This window comes from Letharia columbiana (assembly GCF_014066305.1).
Source record: "Letharia columbiana isolate WasteWater2 chromosome Unknown Sc0000027_s0, whole genome shotgun sequence".
NCBI classification, from domain to species: Eukaryota; Fungi; Ascomycota; class Lecanoromycetes; order Lecanorales; family Parmeliaceae; genus Letharia; species Letharia columbiana.
In genome coordinates, this window is record NW_023501069.1 from 398,292 (window position 1) to 416,804 (window position 18,513).

At 50.5% G+C, this 18,513-nt stretch overlaps 7 protein-coding genes across 7 annotated transcripts; 5 read left to right on the plus strand and 2 right to left on the minus strand.

Annotated features, from left to right (window-relative positions):
* Nucleotides 1-921: 921 nt before the first annotated feature.
* HO173_008021 (uncharacterized protein) lies at nt 922-1,838 on the minus strand (the record flags this gene model as incomplete). Its single annotated transcript, XM_037309921.1, has 2 exons — nt 922-1,758; nt 1,812-1,838. The coding sequence occupies 2 exons, from the start codon at nt 1,836-1,838 to the stop codon at nt 922-924; spliced, it is 864 nt and encodes a 287-aa protein (XP_037163218.1).
* A 279-nt stretch (nt 1,839-2,117) lies between these two features.
* HO173_008022 (uncharacterized protein) lies at nt 2,118-3,858 on the plus strand (the record flags this gene model as incomplete). The annotated part of the gene is made up of 4 exons (XM_037309922.1): nt 2,118-2,147; nt 2,212-2,328; nt 2,412-2,598; nt 2,648-3,858. 4 exons carry the CDS (start codon nt 2,118-2,120, stop codon nt 3,856-3,858), a joined length of 1,545 nt encoding a protein of 514 aa, XP_037163219.1.
* Nucleotides 3,859-5,111: 1,253 nt separating this feature from the next.
* On the plus strand, nt 5,112-6,842 carry HO173_008023 (uncharacterized protein; the record flags this gene model as incomplete). Its single annotated transcript, XM_037309923.1, has 2 exons — nt 5,112-5,265; nt 5,314-6,842. 2 exons carry the CDS (start codon nt 5,112-5,114, stop codon nt 6,840-6,842), a joined length of 1,683 nt encoding a protein of 560 aa, XP_037163220.1.
* Nucleotides 6,843-10,424: 3,582 nt separating this feature from the next.
* On the plus strand, nt 10,425-11,372 carry HO173_008024 (uncharacterized protein; the record flags this gene model as incomplete). The annotated part of the gene is made up of 2 exons (XM_037309924.1): nt 10,425-10,577; nt 10,635-11,372. 2 exons carry the CDS (start codon nt 10,425-10,427, stop codon nt 11,370-11,372), a joined length of 891 nt encoding a protein of 296 aa, XP_037163221.1.
* Nucleotides 11,373-11,897: 525 nt separating this feature from the next.
* On the plus strand, nt 11,898-12,430 carry HO173_008025 (uncharacterized protein; the record flags this gene model as incomplete). The annotated part of the gene is made up of 2 exons (XM_037309925.1): nt 11,898-11,903; nt 12,104-12,430. 2 exons carry the CDS (start codon nt 11,898-11,900, stop codon nt 12,428-12,430), a joined length of 333 nt encoding a protein of 110 aa, XP_037163222.1.
* Nucleotides 12,431-13,712: 1,282 nt separating this feature from the next.
* On the plus strand, nt 13,713-15,842 carry HO173_008026 (uncharacterized protein; the record flags this gene model as incomplete). The annotated part of the gene is made up of 6 exons (XM_037309926.1): nt 13,713-13,907; nt 13,956-14,011; nt 14,075-14,185; nt 14,238-14,297; nt 14,350-14,649; nt 14,702-15,842. 6 exons carry the CDS (start codon nt 13,713-13,715, stop codon nt 15,840-15,842), a joined length of 1,863 nt encoding a protein of 620 aa, XP_037163223.1.
* Nucleotides 15,843-16,850: 1,008 nt separating this feature from the next.
* Nucleotides 16,851-17,532, minus strand: HO173_008027 (uncharacterized protein; the record flags this gene model as incomplete). Its single annotated transcript, XM_037309927.1, has 2 exons — nt 16,851-17,102; nt 17,269-17,532. The coding sequence occupies 2 exons, from the start codon at nt 17,530-17,532 to the stop codon at nt 16,851-16,853; spliced, it is 516 nt and encodes a 171-aa protein (XP_037163224.1).
* Nucleotides 17,533-18,513: the final 981 nt, after the last annotated feature.

Here is an 18,513-nt window from a genome sequence, read left to right on the forward strand (position 1 = left end):
CATTGGGACCACTTAGCTTAGGAGGGCAACATCTGAAAACCTTTGAAGAGACAGTGCATAGTATACGCACCACCAGAGGGAAGATCGCGGGGCAAGGGGAATCCTATTTCGCCTATCTCTGCTTGGATCCTGACGGCAGAGAGGCATGTAGAGAGTACTCGAATATGGAGGTATTCTTTAATCACACCGGGTATCGACATCTGGAAGATGGGAGCGCTCTGCTACGGCGTGAGACCTTGAGTGGCCAGGGCAGTGAGGATATCGGGACTGACACGAGGCGGTTGGCTTTGCTGAATATTTTGGTGGATTTTAGTGGCGGGTGCTTACAGTACACTTTTCTCTAGAATCGTCGTATGAAACAACAAGAGAAGATTCGGCGCTGGGTGGAGGAGTGCTGGCGGTGTTTGAAGACATTAGTGGGCGATATGTGTGCTGGTTGATGGCTTGTTCTGGGAAGCGCGGTGCTTTGTAGATCAATAGGTAGTGTTGCCATGTTTCAAAGGGTGATGCATCTGGCGGAATGTTTGCTTGAAATTGCTTCAAGATGTTAATCGATAGGCCGAATTATCCGTGAATGGACTTGATGAAATTTTTTAAAGCGTCAATCCTGGCGAATTGTCAACATCGACTGTCAGCTTTTGCAGCCCCTACAGAAACCGTTCATTGGGTCAGTGACCATGTCACCTATAATTTCACCACGTCGAAGCTTGCTAAATTGGGACAATATAATTTTGCTCAACAGCAGTGCCTCGCTTAGACGAGAGCTGCTCAGAGGCGCATCCGAAGTTATGGTGGTATGGTGGTACTGCAAAATTCCTTTTCTTGAGCCCGCAAGGATTTGCCGATGCGCGCTATGCCTGTTGAACCGACGTCCCTAATGCCGTAAGCACACTCCCTCTGATCCAAACTCCTCGCTTTCTATCACGAAAAATCGGTTTCCTCCTTATGGACTTGCCGCCCCTCCCTCGCCCACAGTCTCGCCATCAGCACATAGCCTATCACCACGATTCCCACCACCAGGAGCTTATTTCTCCTTACCCAGCTTTGACCCGCGTCTCTCGCTGCCCTTCCCGCATCTCCCAGGCCAGTCGTGCCCCCAGGCCCTCTTTTTAATGCCGCCACTTCAGGCGAGCACGCTACACTGGTTGTGTTATTTTCACCCTCGGGATTGGCCAAGATCTTCCCTGTCGCAGCATCGATCCTGTGCTCTTTCATCCAATTCCAGTTCTCCTCATCCAGCTCGGGCCATTCAGCCCTAAACTTGACACCTCCGTCTCCCGCTTTGACTGCTCCCACCCCTCTGACTGTTGCAGTGTTGCCCTTGACGGGTGTTTTCACACTCCCCCCGCCAGTGCTGTTCCACCACCTACTCCTCGCAGCAAGCCATTTTCTCTCTGCATCACTAGCCCCCAGACTACCTGTCGTCATCTCATCGCTTGTCATAAAAGACATCAAGCCTATTAGTATCGTCGAGACTTCCCAGGCGGGGTTGAAAGACTTTGGGTGGAAGTCGGAAATCGAAAGGCAGAGGCGAGTTGAAGGCTGGAAGCGGCCGGAGGGCGTGTGCATACGGATCGACGGTGGAGCAAAGGGATAGGTGGGTGGGAAGAGGAGGGTGCCCCAGTATTGGCCGTTCACGTAGGGAGTATTTGGGGGACCGGTAAGGATGTAGTGCCATTCTAGGATATTGTTTTCGGAAGGGTGGGCGACTATATATGGAGGAGGGTTGGCTTGGATGGTGGCATACTCGCGAGTGAGCTTGACGTAGATCAGTATGGTGCTCTAAGAGGTTTGGAGAATGGGGTGCGAACCCGCTTGTTGGCTGCTCGGGTTGCCATTGCTGGGGAGTCGGGTCGCCGCGTGAGAGGAAACGTTGACTTATCGTAGATAACAGGAGCTGTTTATGGTGGTAACCGTGAGATGTCTCTGAAATTGTGTAAATTAGATGCCGTGAGTTGATTTGGAAGAGTATGATGAATGAATCGAGAAGTTGCCAGCATTGAAATGATTAACAAGGCTGGATGTCGGCATTTACAAGCGCCGATGTTAGCGCGACGCGGAGAGCTCCATCGTGTTTTGAACTTTTGGAGAGCTCCAAGTTCATTCCTTGTGCTCCAATGGCAGACCCATTGGACTCCGGAGATGATGTGAGTGTCACCATCAAGCTCGTCGCCAACAAACGCTTAGCTACTAATCGTCTGTCTGATTCAGATCTTCGATAGGCTCAAGAAAGGGGTGGATCCAAAACTGCAGGAGGAGAAGACGAGACTGGCAAATGAGAGGGAGTTAGCACAAGTCGAGAAAGCTCAGCGGCGGCTGGGAGAGCTGGTGATACTCTTCCATTCCTTCTGCCTTATTCTCAAAAGCGCAAACCGCACCTTGGTAGATTTCAGTGCTAATATATCGCCCAGATTCAAGACAATTCCACGTTACCCACTACCATATCCTCAATACGCATTCTCAATGCAACGAACACACGAAAAGGATTCCTTGACCGCATCTTCAATCCAATCATTAGTGCCAACCAAGATCGCCCTTACACACTAGCTGAAGCTATCCGAGAAGTCTCAATTGGGGCGGACAAGCTTCACAAACTCGGTATCCTCCACCAGCTTCGATCAAGTTCCACAGCTTATATTTCTGGCAGATGTCTTTCATGAACCTATCTCACTCTTCATCGACCGACCTTCTCACACCGACCCGTCGATGACACCTACAGACATTGACATATACCTCTCCGTTGTAGAGAAATCACGATTCAAGTTCAAAACAGGTACCGATATTGGGAATGCAGAAGGATCTGCCTACGTCCATGGCCTTGCACGCAACATATTTGGTGGTGCAGAAAGCCTGAACGTCAACGCTTCGTTCGGAACACGGACACGATCAGCATACCAAGCCAGCTTTGAAACCCCAATACTAAGTAATCCCGACCTTCGATGGGAATTTGGCGGGCTTGCTAGCTCGACTCAAAAGCCATGGTCAAGCCACGAAGAAGTTCTTAAAGGCGGTTGGACGAAGCTCAGATGGATGGCTCTGGGTGGAGGCATGCATGAGTTGGGCTACAATGGGGTTTGGAGACAAATCACAGGTCTAGCCAGCAATGCATCGCCTACTGTTCGACGTGATGCAGGAGATAGCGTCAAGAGTAGTTTGACGCACACATGGGTGAAGGATCGACGAGACAACCCACAGCTTCCCACGAGAGGATACCTTAATAAATCAACGCTGGAGCTGGCGGGATGGGGCCCACTTCAAGGTGATGTTGCCTTTGGAAAGGCAGAGGTTGAAGCGCAAGGTGCTATACCTGTCCCCATACCCGGGGTTCAAGGCGAAAGTGGAGTGTCCCTGACTACCGGCTTACGAGCTGGACTTCTTTACCCACTACCTTTGGGTACCGAGGCTGAGTCAAAGCCATCTCGCATCAATGATCGATTCCAGCTAGGAGGACCAACAGACGTCAGAGGTTTTAGACTGTCTGGTCTAGGTCCCCGAGACGGCAGTGATTCTCTGGGTGGGGACGTCTATGCCGCTGGGAGTGCGAATCTACTCTTCCCAATACCGCGCGTGGGCAAAGACAAACCGTTCCGTTTCCAACTTTTTGCCAACGGTGGACGACTGCTTGCACTGAAGAAATCCGAGATTGAGGGTACAGACGGCGAGAAAGTGAAGCAGACCTTATCACCCACTATCGCTGAGCTGGGCAATGGTTTACCTAGTATGGCTGCTGGATTCGGTTTGGTGTATGCACATCCTGTTGCAAGATTCGAGCTCAACTTTTCGCTACCTCTTGTGCTTAGGAGAGGCGAAGACGGCAGAAAGGGACTGCAGTTCGGTATTGGAATCAACATGCTATAATCGAGTTGTACATATGATAATAGCATATCTCATAATTTTCATGCTACCTGGGTTTTCAACCCATCGTTGCTGGCTTCAAAAACGTCTCCAGCGACACCTGCTTGGAGTACTATTTGATTACCTTAGGCTCACCAGTGATTTACGGTCTTAATTGGTCAACGGTAAGGTAGCACATACCTTGTTATCGCCAGCTTTCTGCACCTAAAGTAGACTTCAGCGAAGAAGCTTGCCTCAGTCCCCTCAGAGTGCTAAGCTCGCTAAGCTCCCTCCGGTTAGCTTCCGTTTTCTAAGCCCCTTCGAGCTAGCACCTTCTGCTTACTACCGAACCAGGTAGCAGAACTGAGAGGCTGACTGAGACTGCCTCTGATTGGTGATGACAGCTGGCTTCGCCCAATATGGTCTAGTGTCGATCGTCGGAAGTGCTCCTGCTAGACTCTGCCCCAACTTGCCCCGCGCTCCTCATTTCACACATCACGTCGACTTGATATCTTTCTCGTTTGAATCAAACCCCATTTCGTGTGACAAGTGAATAGTGGAAGTGATTAAAAGGAAGTGAATAAATGCGCATGGTGAAACTTCGCACCGGGTGAATAAGAACAGGTGTTGATTAATCGAAAACGCTGAATGAGCGCACACAGTGAGGCAGGATGTAGCTGGAAATTTCCAGACCACCATATTTAAGGAGTCTCCACCATCAGACAAACGATCTCCGCAACATACAGTCTACCGGTACTCCCTAAGCAGAAGTCTGCACGTCGCTGCATCCAAGGAGAGCGGCTTCCCCGCTCGAAAGACGCTTTACATCTATCAGTACCGGCGGACCAGAAAGTTCCAGACACCTGCATAAAAGACATCCTCTAACCAGATAGACAATAATCTCAGCATACAATCTATCCGCAATCTCTAAATAGAAGTCCTCAGGTCGCTGCATCAAAGGAGGGTAGCTCCCCTCACTCGACAGACACACTCTATTCACCATCACTCCCAACCCTCCCAACTCGGAACTTTTCAGATCACGGCTTACAAGCAATCCACAGCTCGGCAAACAGTAACTATTTGCTACCAGCACTTCCAAAACATTCCGGACTAACCTTAAGTGGCCGGTCGATACCACAGTCGTTGTTGCCTCCGGATCTTCTAGATCTTTTGCCAAGGTCGAGTTGATTCAGAGTCTCGCAGAGCGAGTTACACATATCTGTATCATCAACTGAGACCATTGGTTGCGCCACAGGTGCGTGAGCTGTTCGAAAAACATGCCGCAAGTTGCTAAAGCGTGCATGATGCCAAACATCACATCCCGGAGTGGAGCTCTAGAACCTGTTGGACCCTCTGTATTCGCGAGGGTTCAGGAGAGTAAAGGAGCAAGTGGCCCAATCCATGCGATCGAGATACTAGCAAAGTCCCTAGGTTGCTTCTGACCGCTCTCTTTGTGATGTCGATACTGATACATGCTAGGAGCTCCTAATATAAGTACTTCTGGTGACGGAGATCCAGAGCTGAGGAGTGCTTGCACTCTATTAATTGCCTTGGAGACGGAGAAGGACTCTAGTCGTATGATCATAGATGCAAAGATCGAGACGCTATACCCGCTATACCAACATTCAGGAGACCATGTTCTTGATATTCGAATGCTCGCTACTCTTCTCGGATATGTCCAGAAGTATTGTATGGGCCGTGATATCAAGCATCTCAGCATCATCACTATGCCGGAGCATCCAGCCTGGCTTACAACTTTCTTTACTTTGGCTGGCTTTAGTCCCTGCGAATGTCTGAAGTCTGATGATTTGGAAAAGGGACGGAGGGTTTGCCTCAAGCTTGATAAGTCTATTCAAGAGCCGGCAAAGGCTGTTGAGGGTGCCTCCAAGCCCAATACCAACGGCACCAAACAGAATCATACATCTGCGCCAAAGCCAGCAAATAAGCTACCAAGTCTAACAATCAAAGGTACCGCCCCTGCGAAGGATCTGGACGAAGATGAAGCCGCGAAGTGGCTTTCTCAAAATCAGCAAATCCTGAGTCCTGCTAGTGCTTTAGCACATCCGGTTCTACCAAAACCCGAGGTGGTGCAGACTCCTACCAAATCAGTTAAACAAAGCCCAAAGATTGGTAGTGGCGTAGCCAGTGAGCTTCCTCATACAGGAGAAAAACGAAAGCGTTCAGAGACGTTCCCGCGAGACCATGTTGCTGAGGCTGCTGGTCGGAGTGTCCGCCCTCGCGAGGAGAACGGAATGCGCGAGCCTACTAAGCAAGAGATGCGAGAAGAAGAGGAGCGGTTAAATCTGAGATTACAGAAGCAGCGCGAAGCACTACAGCGTGCTACTGATAAAGCTTCGGGTAAGATGGCCGGTAGTATGCCTCCTGCCTCAAAGCTTAACCCGCAGATCGAGGATCGATCACGAAAGTCTGGTGACATGACGGACGCTCTACTGGCCCAGTATTCCAAACAATCACCTGCCACATCCTCAGTAAGCGTGAAAAAGGAAGCACCAAAGCAGGCTAGCCCACCTAATCCACATCTCACTCCTGCTGTTAGAGGTGGCTCTCCTGATCCGAGTTTTTGGCGATCAAACACGCTGCCCGCCAAGAGTCTCACGTGCTTCTACTGGGCTACCCAAGGATATTGTCTGAAAGACGAGCGCGATTGTCTTCACGCACATCATCATACGGGCGAAGTGGCCAGACCACCCCCAAGTTACAAGTACAAGGCTTACAAGAATGGGTTTTACGCTCCGCCCATGGGTTTTGATGGCGCAGACGATGAGTATGACCCTCATCACCCCGGGCAGGGTTACAAGGGCAAGCATGGGCGACCTCCTGGGGACGTGGAACATGGTCAAGATCAGGGTATGTCTATTAGAGGGTTGGACAACGGGACGAAGATTGTGAAGGAAGAGAAGGGTGCGCCTACACAACCTAAGGTCTACCAGGATATGAAGTTGCGACCTGGAGACAACCCTTATGATAGCTACCGACCTCGACACTAACCTCTCGGCAACAAACATACTTGTGGATTGAGGGAGCCTGGATCTCTTTCGAATAGCGTTCGAGACATTTCGAAATTCAAAAGGTGCAGTGCGTGCTAATAGTGGAAGAGAGAACTATTGCCATCCAAAATTGCGAAAAGGTATCCCCACATGCTTGGGAGGCCACTACCACGGCAATTTAGACATGACAGGACAGACACTTCTATTACAGGTGTGAAGACTCGCTCTGAGCAAAGCGTGCATACTTTTTACGGCAGACATAGACGGTCACACATAGTATGCAAAATTCGACTTTGACGACGCCCTTTTCTCCAGCTGAGTAAAACTGATGTCCTTGACCACGTGATACTCAACCGATCTGGCTGCTGCAGAACCGCAACAGTAGGACAGATCTCATGCAATTTGTTTCCAAAACCAGAGGTCAAAACTAAGCCGCTATCGCCTCTCGCAAACCCAACAATAGCTCGCAGCATCACGGTAACCCAGCCCTTCCTTGCCCAGCGCTCGTCCCTCCCCCCTGCCAAACAACAACCACAGCTCTTGTCCAAACCCGCTCAAGATTCTCCTCCCCACTCTCAACGTCACCCGTGACACTAATCTCCGCAATCTCACCTCCAGTTTCAGCCCAGTCCGGCGTGCTGCTGGATAAAAGTCCCGGTTGTTGCGGTACGGGTCCGCCCCAAAAACACCGAAATTTACGACGAAGAAGGTTAGATTACCTTTGACTTCAAAGCCCGTCTGAACTGAAATGTATCTAATAATGGCAACGACTGCTTTCGACTCGATACTCATAATCTGTGTCCCAACAGCGATTTGAGACTGCTACTTTTTCTGGCAGCTTGTCTCCAGTCAGGTGAGGTATGGAGAGCCTGGTGAAAGCTCATTAAGCAATGTTGATCTATGCACCAAAAATATAGATTCAATATGTCCTGCATTCTCGACGCGAAACTATCTTCTAGAAACATCCTAAATGTTGCTTTTGCGGTGGTATCACGGCACGAGTGATGAGGTCAAGTGAGCGTAGAAGTTTTGATGACATTACGGCCTGTACTTCGTTTCAACCATAGGTGAGAAGAAACGCAAGTATCATCTACAATCCGAGAGACGATGACCGTTAAAGAGGTCGTCAACCCAGAAATCCAGGAACAATCCCGCGATGGAGAACCCGATTGACTCAGAGAAACGACCAGTGTCAAATCTTTGCTGCCCTCAAAGGCTACTGCTCATACCTTACTTACCCCCCAGCCTCGGAAACATCTTCAACGCAGTTACCGCGATGGATCGCCTCCCGCGCCCCCTCATCCATCTCATACTCCCCAGGATACCGCGTGAAGGTATCGATGCTCTTCCTCGGCGCGAACGGGGAATCGGTCCCAAAAAGCAACCGCTCCGGCCCTACAAACTTCAGCAGCAGATCGAGCTGGTCCTTTGATATGCAAAGGCGATCGTGACCGAATGAGTGATTGCTGGCACCTAGCCACTGCTGACCCAACACTGCACCAGGCCAGGTACTCTGGAAGGTCCAAGCCTAAGGAAAAATAAATATAGAAAGGCTAGTATGAAGTATACATTAAGAGATGAGCGGGTTGCAGATACCGCTGGTGATCTGAAGGTCACAGCAAGTGCGAGAGGGAACTCTTACTACTCGGTTCTCTTCTCGGTTCTGGAACGTGTATAGAGCCTTGATCGATGGAAAAAGAAGGGATTCATGATACAGTACTCTGCCATCCACGCAAGTCCGCACTGCACTCACCTATTCCTGAAACAGTGTCCGGTAGGATGGTCAACGCATGTAGACGGATAAGCTTTAATGCCGTGGGACTCCGGTGGCTTTCACATGCGATCATCTGTAAAATGAAAGCGTCCGGAGACTTGAAATAAGGGAACCCATATCTTCGAGAAATCAAGCACATAATTGCTGTGATAGTGGCCCCCCAGGAGCCGATTGGTATCGGCAAGCAATAGAGTCAAGTCTCGTATCATGGCGGAGACGAGGGGCCAGTAGAGGGAGAGACTTGGAATCATGGTTTTTTCCTTACATACGCTCTTCAGCTGCCGGAAAGTCACAATAACCGGTGCTGTTGCACTTCTGGAACCGGATGTTTTCGGGGCCCAAGACCCCAGCGCAACGCAAATCTTTTTGCAGCAGGACCTCTCTAGAACCAGAGCCAATGGTCGCCCTTTGAAAGGGTAAATCGTTATCGCTTTGCATTCCCCTTCTTTTGCAGGTATTTTGGTTCGAGTTTCTGGGCTTGAGCCCCAGATTGGTCTTGAGTTCTGAGAAAGCGTAACCTTATCATCTTGGAGCTGTTACCTTCTGTGACCGCTTGAGCTTAGAATCTCGGTGCGAAGCCCCTATTCGATTCCGTCTTTGAATTCGTGGACCTTTGCCACTTTGCGTTGCGCTGAGTCCTTACGCCCGCGAAGGCACCTCGCTTTTGGAAACCTACTCAAGGTGCGGGAGGAGAGCTGATAGTCTGGCATCCCGGACGCTCTTTTGTTGGAAATGCTTAACCCAGAGGTCATCATCAGGAGAGTGTGATTGGACTTCAATGGCAGACCGATGCCTGAGCTTTGAACCTCAAAAGTCGCAAGTCGGGGTTATAGCCAAGTCATTCTTGCAAGCTAGCTCACAGGTATATCTCCATTCACCTTCTTCAAAGCCCATCCGATGATGTTCTCAGGTATTGAAATACACAACAGAACGGCCAAATTGATCGAGCGGTGTAGTCAGAAAACCTCAATGGGTATGCAACATGGCGTTGGCAGGCGGACTGGCTTCGAGTCTAGTATTGGTGTCTGTCGCTAATCGCTGCCGTTCACCGGCTCAAGCACCTGAAAGTTAGAGATGCAAGTGCGACTAGAGTCTTGGGCTGCAACGGGACGGAATGAGGACGTGTAATGGAGATATTGTGTGTTTTGAAGTTCGTGAAGAAGACAAAATCGACTGAAGGTCTACTGTCCCTCGGCCCAAACCCAACGTATGAGGCAGGTACGATCCCGACTCTCAACATATTTGCCAAGTGTTTATTTCTCAGATTTCAAAAACTTTTCAAGACATGGTCCGCAGCCTCGTGTTGCCTCTTTTTCCAGGTGCAAAGGTTGTGGAAAAGAGAAACTCCAGACAATAGAGTACCTTAAAACTCTCTAGCTCAAGTCCTTCGACGATCAATATTTTTGTAAAGCCAATCCATTTTGTCCTACGACATGAAACCGCCCCAAGTTTGACTTCTCGATTCCACTTTCATCAAGTATGAGCTCCGATTCTCTGATGATAGCCAAGAGGGTTTCGTGCTGGGGTTCCATGGGACGAAAGCGCGATCACCGAATCCTGCATATACGACTTCCCTTGGTCAACGCCGAGGACTATTTTTATTCCCATCAACGCCGTGAATTCTCTTTATAAGACGCGTCAACCCTCCTCAGACCCTCAGTAACACATACTGGTGTCAGCAAGGCGGACAACCATTGGCATCAGCAAGGCAGACAACCATTGGCATCTGGCATGGCTTACTCGATAGGCGATCGCATCAACAAGGTAGCCCCACATCATGACTCTATCGAGGCATTGTGGAACACGAAATGGAAGAAACCGGTAAGTTGTACCGCCTTGCGGAAGAAGAGAATGGCAGCTTGCTGAGAGTGAGTGCCAATTGCAAGTGCTCGATAGGAATCTACCCGTTCTTCGACGGTAAATTGGAAGATTTTGAGCCTGTCTTCGCCAAGTTGATTGAAGTCTGTCTTCTCTTCTAGCAAATAAAATGGCAGGTACGTCGTTACTCAACTCTACAGTCCAAACTCCGCCCACCCTACGACTTCGACGCCTACGCCGCCCCTTTCTTTCCCGTCGCCTCAGCCCTCGATCAACGCGCCCAAGCCGCCGAGAAATCGAACGATCTCCCGCTCGCATCATCCCTCTACCTCCGGGCGGCCGCTTTATACCGCATCGCTCGTTTCCCCATCCCACGCTCTCCAAAGCAGAAGGAAGCATGGAGCCTCAACAAAGCCGCATACGTGAAAGGCGCGGGGCTACTTCCTGGGAAATTCAGCGACGTTCAAATACCGCACACGCACCGGATCGAAGGGGAGGGTGCCACCATCCCGGTCTACGTGCGACTTCCAACGCATGCTTCACCCACGAACCCTGTCCCATGTATCATTCAGATCTTTGGCTTGGACGGATACAGGACCGAAATGACGCATGCATCGAACAAGCACCTCGCTCGTGGATGGGGAACTATTGGTGTCGAGATCCCAGGGACAGGCGATTGTCCTGCTCTGCGTCACGATCCTTCGTCTCCAGATCGGCTGTGGTCCTCGTTACTTGACTGGATGGATGGGAGGGAGGAGCTTGACAAGAACATGAGAGTTGCATGGGGGCTGAGCACCGGAGGGTATTATGCGATGAGAATTGCGCATACGCATAAAGAGAGATTGACGGGGGCGGTGAGTCACGGCGGTGGGTGTCATAGGATGTTTGAGCCTGAGTGGTTGGATAAGGTGGATCATCTAGAGTATCCGTTTGAGTAAGTACAGCTTTGTGGTCTCTCCCTCAGGATAGAGCGTAAGAGCTGACGTGTGCTGTGCCATAGTCTCGCGGAGTGTCTAGCTGAAAAGTTTGGATATGAAAATGTCGAAGAGCTGAAGAAGGACGGGAAGAGTCGGTTCTCGCTAGTAGAGAATAGCATTCTGGACAAATCTTGCGCCAGATTGTTGCTTGCCAACGTAAGCTTTCATGCCTCTCCGGGAGCTTGATGCAAGAGGCTAATCAACGGAATAGGGCACGAATGACGAGATCTTTCCCATTGAGGATTCGATGATACCCCTGCAGCATGGGAGCGTGAAAGAGGCGCGGTATGTCTTCTTCTTATCCAAAGTGTTCTGTGACTGAGCATTCTGGCCGTCTGCTGTAGGTTTGTTCCGAATGCAATGCACATGGGGGAACCAGCTGTGGGTCCTGTCATTCTCAAATGGATCGAAGAGCTATTTGGCCTCGAACAGTCGCCAAAGACAAACGAAGATGTGCAAGTTGGGAAGATGCAAATGTTGCACCAGATGCAGGTATGGATTGAATCTTCGTACAAGTCCTTCTGGAAATAGCCGAGACTCTGGAGATTGAGATGAAGTTCACAAGAGATTGTGTTTGGGGCCCTCGGAGGCAATCTAGCAGTCGTATGTATTGGCATCAACGAATGTAAGAGTCTACCATGCGCGAGTGGTCTGATCCTGCGGCACTATTTTACAGATGAAGCCACTAAAAGGGTGATCTGAATGACAGTCCGAGACAGTCCGAAAGTCGACCTGCACGTTCGGAAGTAGCAAAGATTACAGCGTGTATACCATTCGCTGATCACAGCCCGAGAGGTGCTCATGATGAACAGAAGTTGACAGCTTCCCTCTCAACCCAGGCGAATGAGAAACGGAGTGTCTCAAGAGTAGAATTTATCCTCGGTCTGGATACCCAGGAATGGGAGAATGGCGAGAGCATTCAGCATCACATGGGCCAGTACTTACCAGCTGAACTAGAGTTTCAGGGACAAGGCACAGAGTGCATCAGCGCAAAGCCATCGCCATTTGCCGGGAGTTGATGATAAAACACGCTGAGGATGTGCTCGTCGAGGCTGAGCAGTCCCGAGTAAGTAAGCTCATAACAGGCAAGCCCGAACAGTCGTACAACTGCAGGTCTTCCAGCCCCACAAAATGTACAGACTGAAAGATGCGAATCTAAAGAATGCATGTTCACCGAAGCGCCTCCAGATGTACTTTATTTGGTCTCGGAGTCAGAAATTGAGACGTCATCGATGGTGTACCAGATCTCGTAATAATGGAAGTATAGCGACGTCGGTTCATTTCATTTTCAATACGGTAATGGCCCTTGAAAGATCCGTTGCGAAAGCCCGCCCTTCACACCAAAAATGTAAGTAGGAAAAACAGTAGCAAAACGCCGCACCCTGACCTGTAATCTTTCCGACTTTAAAGTACTTTACATTATTATTACGTAGAGTCCCATTTTAAATTAGTGGCGTAGGTCGGACAGGAGAGCCTTGACGGCTCGAGTCTAAGGTACTTTACAAGTAAGGTAAAGTAGACGTTTTGACGGAGACCGAGACTAACCGCGACCCCCCCGCAGCCATGCGAGTGGGTGTCCGGAGATAAGGTAATTGCCTCCGTCAACTGCCGCGCTTACTCGTACGTACTAGTACTAGTAAGGGAACTCAAAAGGCAGAATTGAGATGAGATGAGATGAGATGTTTTGGTCATGCTACAGATCAATTGTACAAAAGGCGTCATATATGCATCCTGATCCCATCTTATCACCTGGGTCCAAGCAATTCCTTGCATCCATCCTTCGCCCCTCTTCATTGGACCTTGCTTACCGCTTCCCCAGACCGGATCAATGCATTGGATCAATGCACGATTCGGTAAACGAACCTTACGCCGTCTGTGCAACATGTCCACTCAACACAACACCGACCCGTCCATCCGCCCGCCAGCGTCCAGATTCATTTTCCTCCCATTCGTCAACATTCCTTGGCTTCTGACCCTATTTTTAAAATTCGGGGAATTTTCGAAACCCTGAACAGTAAAGAGGCCTGTAAGACTACGTTTTGCACGGGGACCAACGTCTATTACCACCCATCCTCTCGGTCTTTGCCACGACATTCACATCCCAATGGGACCTGTGAGACCACCTCGTGCCCAGGCCCTCATGTCTATGACGGCCTATCCCTTTCGGTATTTGTCACGGTATAAGCTGCTGAGAATCATCTCAAAATGCTCTTCACCTCCAGCTCATCCTATTATCTTTCATGATTCTTCTCTACTGATCTATTTGTCTGATTCTTGGCTGCTTTCTTGGATAGTTCAACAATGTTTCTATATAGACCGTTCTCGGCTGTATGCCTCTTGGCATATGCGCCACTTTCTCTTTGCGCTCATGTTTTCTTTGAGATCAATCTTACTTGGGAGGTCAGAGCCCCTGATGGCCAACCTAGATATGTCATTCTGAGCAATGGGCAACTCCCAGGCCCACAGCTGAATATGAATTATGGAGACGATGTAGAGGTTAGTCACTAAGTCCGACCAGAACTTTATAGAGCTAACTCTTCCCAGTTTGTCGTTCACAACAACCTTCCCTTTGATTCGACCGTCCATTTCCATGGTATTGAGTATGTTGGCAAGACTTTAAGAAAACACTAAAGTTTGAAACAGCAACGCTGACACGATACCAGGCAAACGGATACCCCATGGTCTGATGGAACACCGGGTGTTTCTCAGAAACCTATTCCCCAAGGCGGAAGTTTCACCTACAAATGGACCGCTACTCAGTATGGTGCTTACTGGTACGGTGACAGGCCAACCATCATCGTAGAGCATCAGCTGACATGACCTCAGGTACCACGGTCACGCACAAGGAGAGATCCAAGATGGCCTTTACGGACCGATATTCATCACGTAAGACGGTAGCCCAAGCTAAATGATTCCCAGCTCACACATCACGGTTTAGGCCACCATCAAGTCAGCCTTCACCTTTCGGACTCATTGCAAATAGCACCAGCGCCAGCATCGCTGCAATGCAAAGCGCCGAGAAGAAAGCTCAATTCGCTCTGCTCTCCGACTGGGACCATTTGACGTCTTCAGAATATCGGGCTGTTGAAGAGGCTTCAGGCCTTGATCTGTTCTGTGTTGACAGTCTTCTGATCAACGGCAAGGGAGCTGTGAATTGCCAGCCCCAGGCAGTGCTTAATGCGCTCACCCCACCGCCTTTGTTACATCTGCTAAATGGATCGACTGTGAGCGATAGAGGGTGAGTCTTTTCCAATTTTCGATTAGTAGTGCAATCGTTGACATCACAAAAGGTGCACACCACCGAGCAAAGCCGCCTTGGATGAAGGATTGAATTTCACGTCCAACATTGACCTCGTTCCAGCTGGTTTGCTCGATGGCTGCACGCCCACGAATGGCAGCATGGAGACCTTCTATGTTGATGCTGCGGATGAGTGGTTCAACCTACAAATCGTCAGCGCAATGAGTATCAAGACCCCAGTCTTCTCTATTGACTCTCACCCCATGTGGATTTATGCCGTGGACGGTATATACATCGAACCCCAACTCGCCGACACAGTGTTCTTGTACAACGGCGAGCGTTTCTCCGCAATGATCAAGCTAGACCAGACTCCTGGAGATTACACCATCCGCGTCGCAAACTCGGGCGCCGATCAGATACTCTCGGGCTATGCGAAGCTCTCCTACCAAAACCACACACCGCACAAAGGTCACCAAAGCTACAACGCGACAACCAGCAGCAATGGCACAGTAAATGCTACCGCATACATCAACTATGGTGGCGAAAACACCACTGCTTCCGTCATCCCCCTTGACGAAACTCTCCTGGTTCCTTATCCCGCCAATAAGCCCGCGCCTACCGCGGACGCAACCCACATCCTCAAACTCGGCCGCCTTGGCGCAAACTACAACTGGTCCCTCAGTGGCAGCAACCTGTATGACACCCAGGCAAACTACCAAACGCCCCTCCTTTTCCACCCCAACTCTACGTCCAACCCTGACGCCTACGATCCTTCCCTGATCATTCGTACCATCAATGGTACCTGGGTCGACATCGTCCTCCAAGTCGTACTCAATGCTGCCGCTCCTGCTCAACCCGCCCATCCGGTCCACAAGCACAGCAACAAAGCTTACCTGATCGGCGCCGGCACCGGTACTTTCAACTACAGCACAGTTGCCGACGCAATGAACGTGATACCGGGCAGCTTTAATCTGGAGACGCCTTCGTTGAGGGACAGCTTCACTACCCCTAGTGTGTTACAGGGACCTGCGTGGATTGTATTCAGGTATCAGGTGGTCAATCCCGGCGCGTTCTACCTGCATTGTCATATCCAGACACATTTGACGGGCGGGATGGCGATGACGATTATGGACGGAGTGGACGTTTGGCCGACTATCCCTGAGGACTATCTCAACGGCAACGGTGGGTACTAGGGGGTTCGATATCAGGGCGGGGCGGGAGCCGGGGCGATGATAGATTTGCGATTAGAGACGGTTCATACTTGGGCTATACTTAATACCAACACCAGCGCAAAAGTCGCACAATCGCAACGGTAATCACCGGAGATGGAAAAAAAATAAATCCATACAACCCGATCACCCCCATCGACACCTTTCAAAACTCCATAGCCACCACCGCTTCCGGCCCCTCTCTCGCTTCTCCACCTCATCTAATTATGCCAAGCAAATCAAATCAAATCAAATCAAACACCACCGACGCAAAAGATCCCCATCGTTCCCTTCACCCCCTCACCCCACATCCTCCATCCGGGATATCTCCAACAACCAGATCGTAAACTACCCATCCATCCATCCATCCATCCGCTTTTCCAACCTACCTAACTCCTTCCCACCCACAAATACCCTCCTCCTCCTCCTCCTCCCCTCCTCCTCCTCCCCCCTCCTCCTCCTCCTCCTCCCCTCCTCCTCCCCCCTTCCAATCACCCACCCGCACCATTCCGAGCCCGTTGGGCGGCGTTCGGTCAACGAGAGGATTGGCTGGCTGCCGGAAACCGGTGATTAGGTCATTTTTGTCGTGGGGGGGGGGGGGTGGGGGGGTGGGGGGATTAGTCAGCGGTTGTTTTTGGAGGTTTGGGGGAGAGGTGGGAAAAGGGGGGAAAGGGGGGTTTCATGATGGATGGGGCGTGGGGGTGATGGGATTTTGGGATGGGGATGGGTAGGGATGGGGTTTTGGGATGGGGATGGGGATGGGTTGGAAAGGGGAAACGGAAGGGTGTGAGATGTTGGGTGCCAGGTGGAATATTGTAGTGCGGTAGTAGTGAGGAGATTGAGGAAGATGGACGGATTTTTGGGTTGATGGGGAAAGTTTTTATTTGGTGTAGATATACACGTAAACCTCCACACCATTTCCTTGCCTCCCAGTCCCCTTGCTCAATTACATCCCCCTCCCTCTTCTTCCCCCCTCTTTCGCCCTCACTTCACCTAAAAGTAAGCAATGGGGTTCTCACTCGCCTCCACCCCCGAAGCCACATCCCAGTACTCCACCAGACACGTTCCGATCATCCTCCATATACCGGCGATGTCACCCTCGCCGAACGCAACGCTGTTGCCTCTGAAGTGGATGGTGCCGAAGGATGTGCCGGTTAGGTTGGTGCCGACGAAGACACGTTGGAGGACGACGGAGCCGCCTTTGAGCTCGGCGCTTTGGAAGGGGATTACGATCGCGGTGCCGTTCTGTGTCGTGTGCGTATGTGTCAGCTGTCAGATTGCTTCCGGGTAGGAAATAGAGCGACGAGACGATTCCGCGGCTAGGAGCGTATGGAACGGAAACGGAGGGATTCGTGCAGAGAGAAGGTCTCTTGTGATTGACAAACGGAGATGAAATAGGATTACTGCTTACACCAGCGACCTCGGGGGCATGATTGATAAAATTCACGGCGGCATAAGTGTCGTAGCCAAGAGCTACTTCTTGGTGCACGAACACCTCGTTGGCGAAGGTGTTGAGGACCTCGGTTTGCTGGTATTGAGACGCGTAGGGCTTGGTGGTGTTTGTGGGACAGCCGAGGGAATAGTATTCCTCTGGACCCCAGCGGCGCGTGTCGAGGGGTGCGGTGAGGGTGGTGATGGCGAGGGCGAGGAGGGGAAGGAGGGTTGTGGCATACATCTTGGTTGGTGCGTGAGTGGGTGAGTTGGTGGTTGGGATGTGATAGGTGTTGGGGCGGCAGCTTTGGATGCAAGGGGAGTAGAGTTGGAAGATCTGGGTGTTGAGACAGAGGGCGAGCCGGGTTTTCTATGATTCTTCCTTGCTTCTCATCTTGTCTTGCTCGGCAATGGAAGAAGCTCATCGAATTACCTGAAGATAGATGGGCTGTCTTTGTGTAACCTCGAACGACGCGATCTCCTGGATCGCGTGATTTTTTTGCATGCCCACCCGCCTTAGTCTCAAAAATCTTCCATAGTGTCGGATTGCTGCATGTCTAGAACAGTCTCAATGGGGACTTCGTGTCTGGGGAAACTCGGCTTGACCACATCCAGGTGCTGGCTTGAGGGAGCTTTAGGGCAAAACGGAGCAGAGTATGCCTGCTTCCAGTCTTTTCGGCTTGTCATGATGTCTGTGAGCTTCCAATCGATGAGAGGTCGTTCCCGCTTCGGTCAGTGAATAATCAGTAGCTTCGCAAAGGAATGCATAGTTCGACTCTGGGGGTTGATGATATGGTGGCGCAAAAGAAGCGATTTTAGACTTTGAGCATCTATATCCAAGATTTACATGCTACTGTAATATACAGCGTTTTCTCCGTTAGCTCCTCAGGATCCGTGTTAGAGTGGTGGAGTATTCGGCTCTTATTTATAGTTAACCCGGTATTTTATCACCCGTCTTTCACGCGCTTGTAACGGCAAATCTGCCAAGAATCCTAACCGCTCGGTCACCGAAAGACGCAGTCAATACTTTAATTCTCCGTGATGAGATGAGAACAGAAGAAACGACGTTCCTGAAGCTTGATCATGGTCAGAAATTTCTGTGAACTACCTAAAAACTTAGCTTGCTGGCGGTGATGGCTCCGAATACGAAAAGTCAGCTGAGTTGTCTCCAGAACGGAGGACCCAGACCGCATATCAACAAACCCATGATCTTAGCCACACTCTA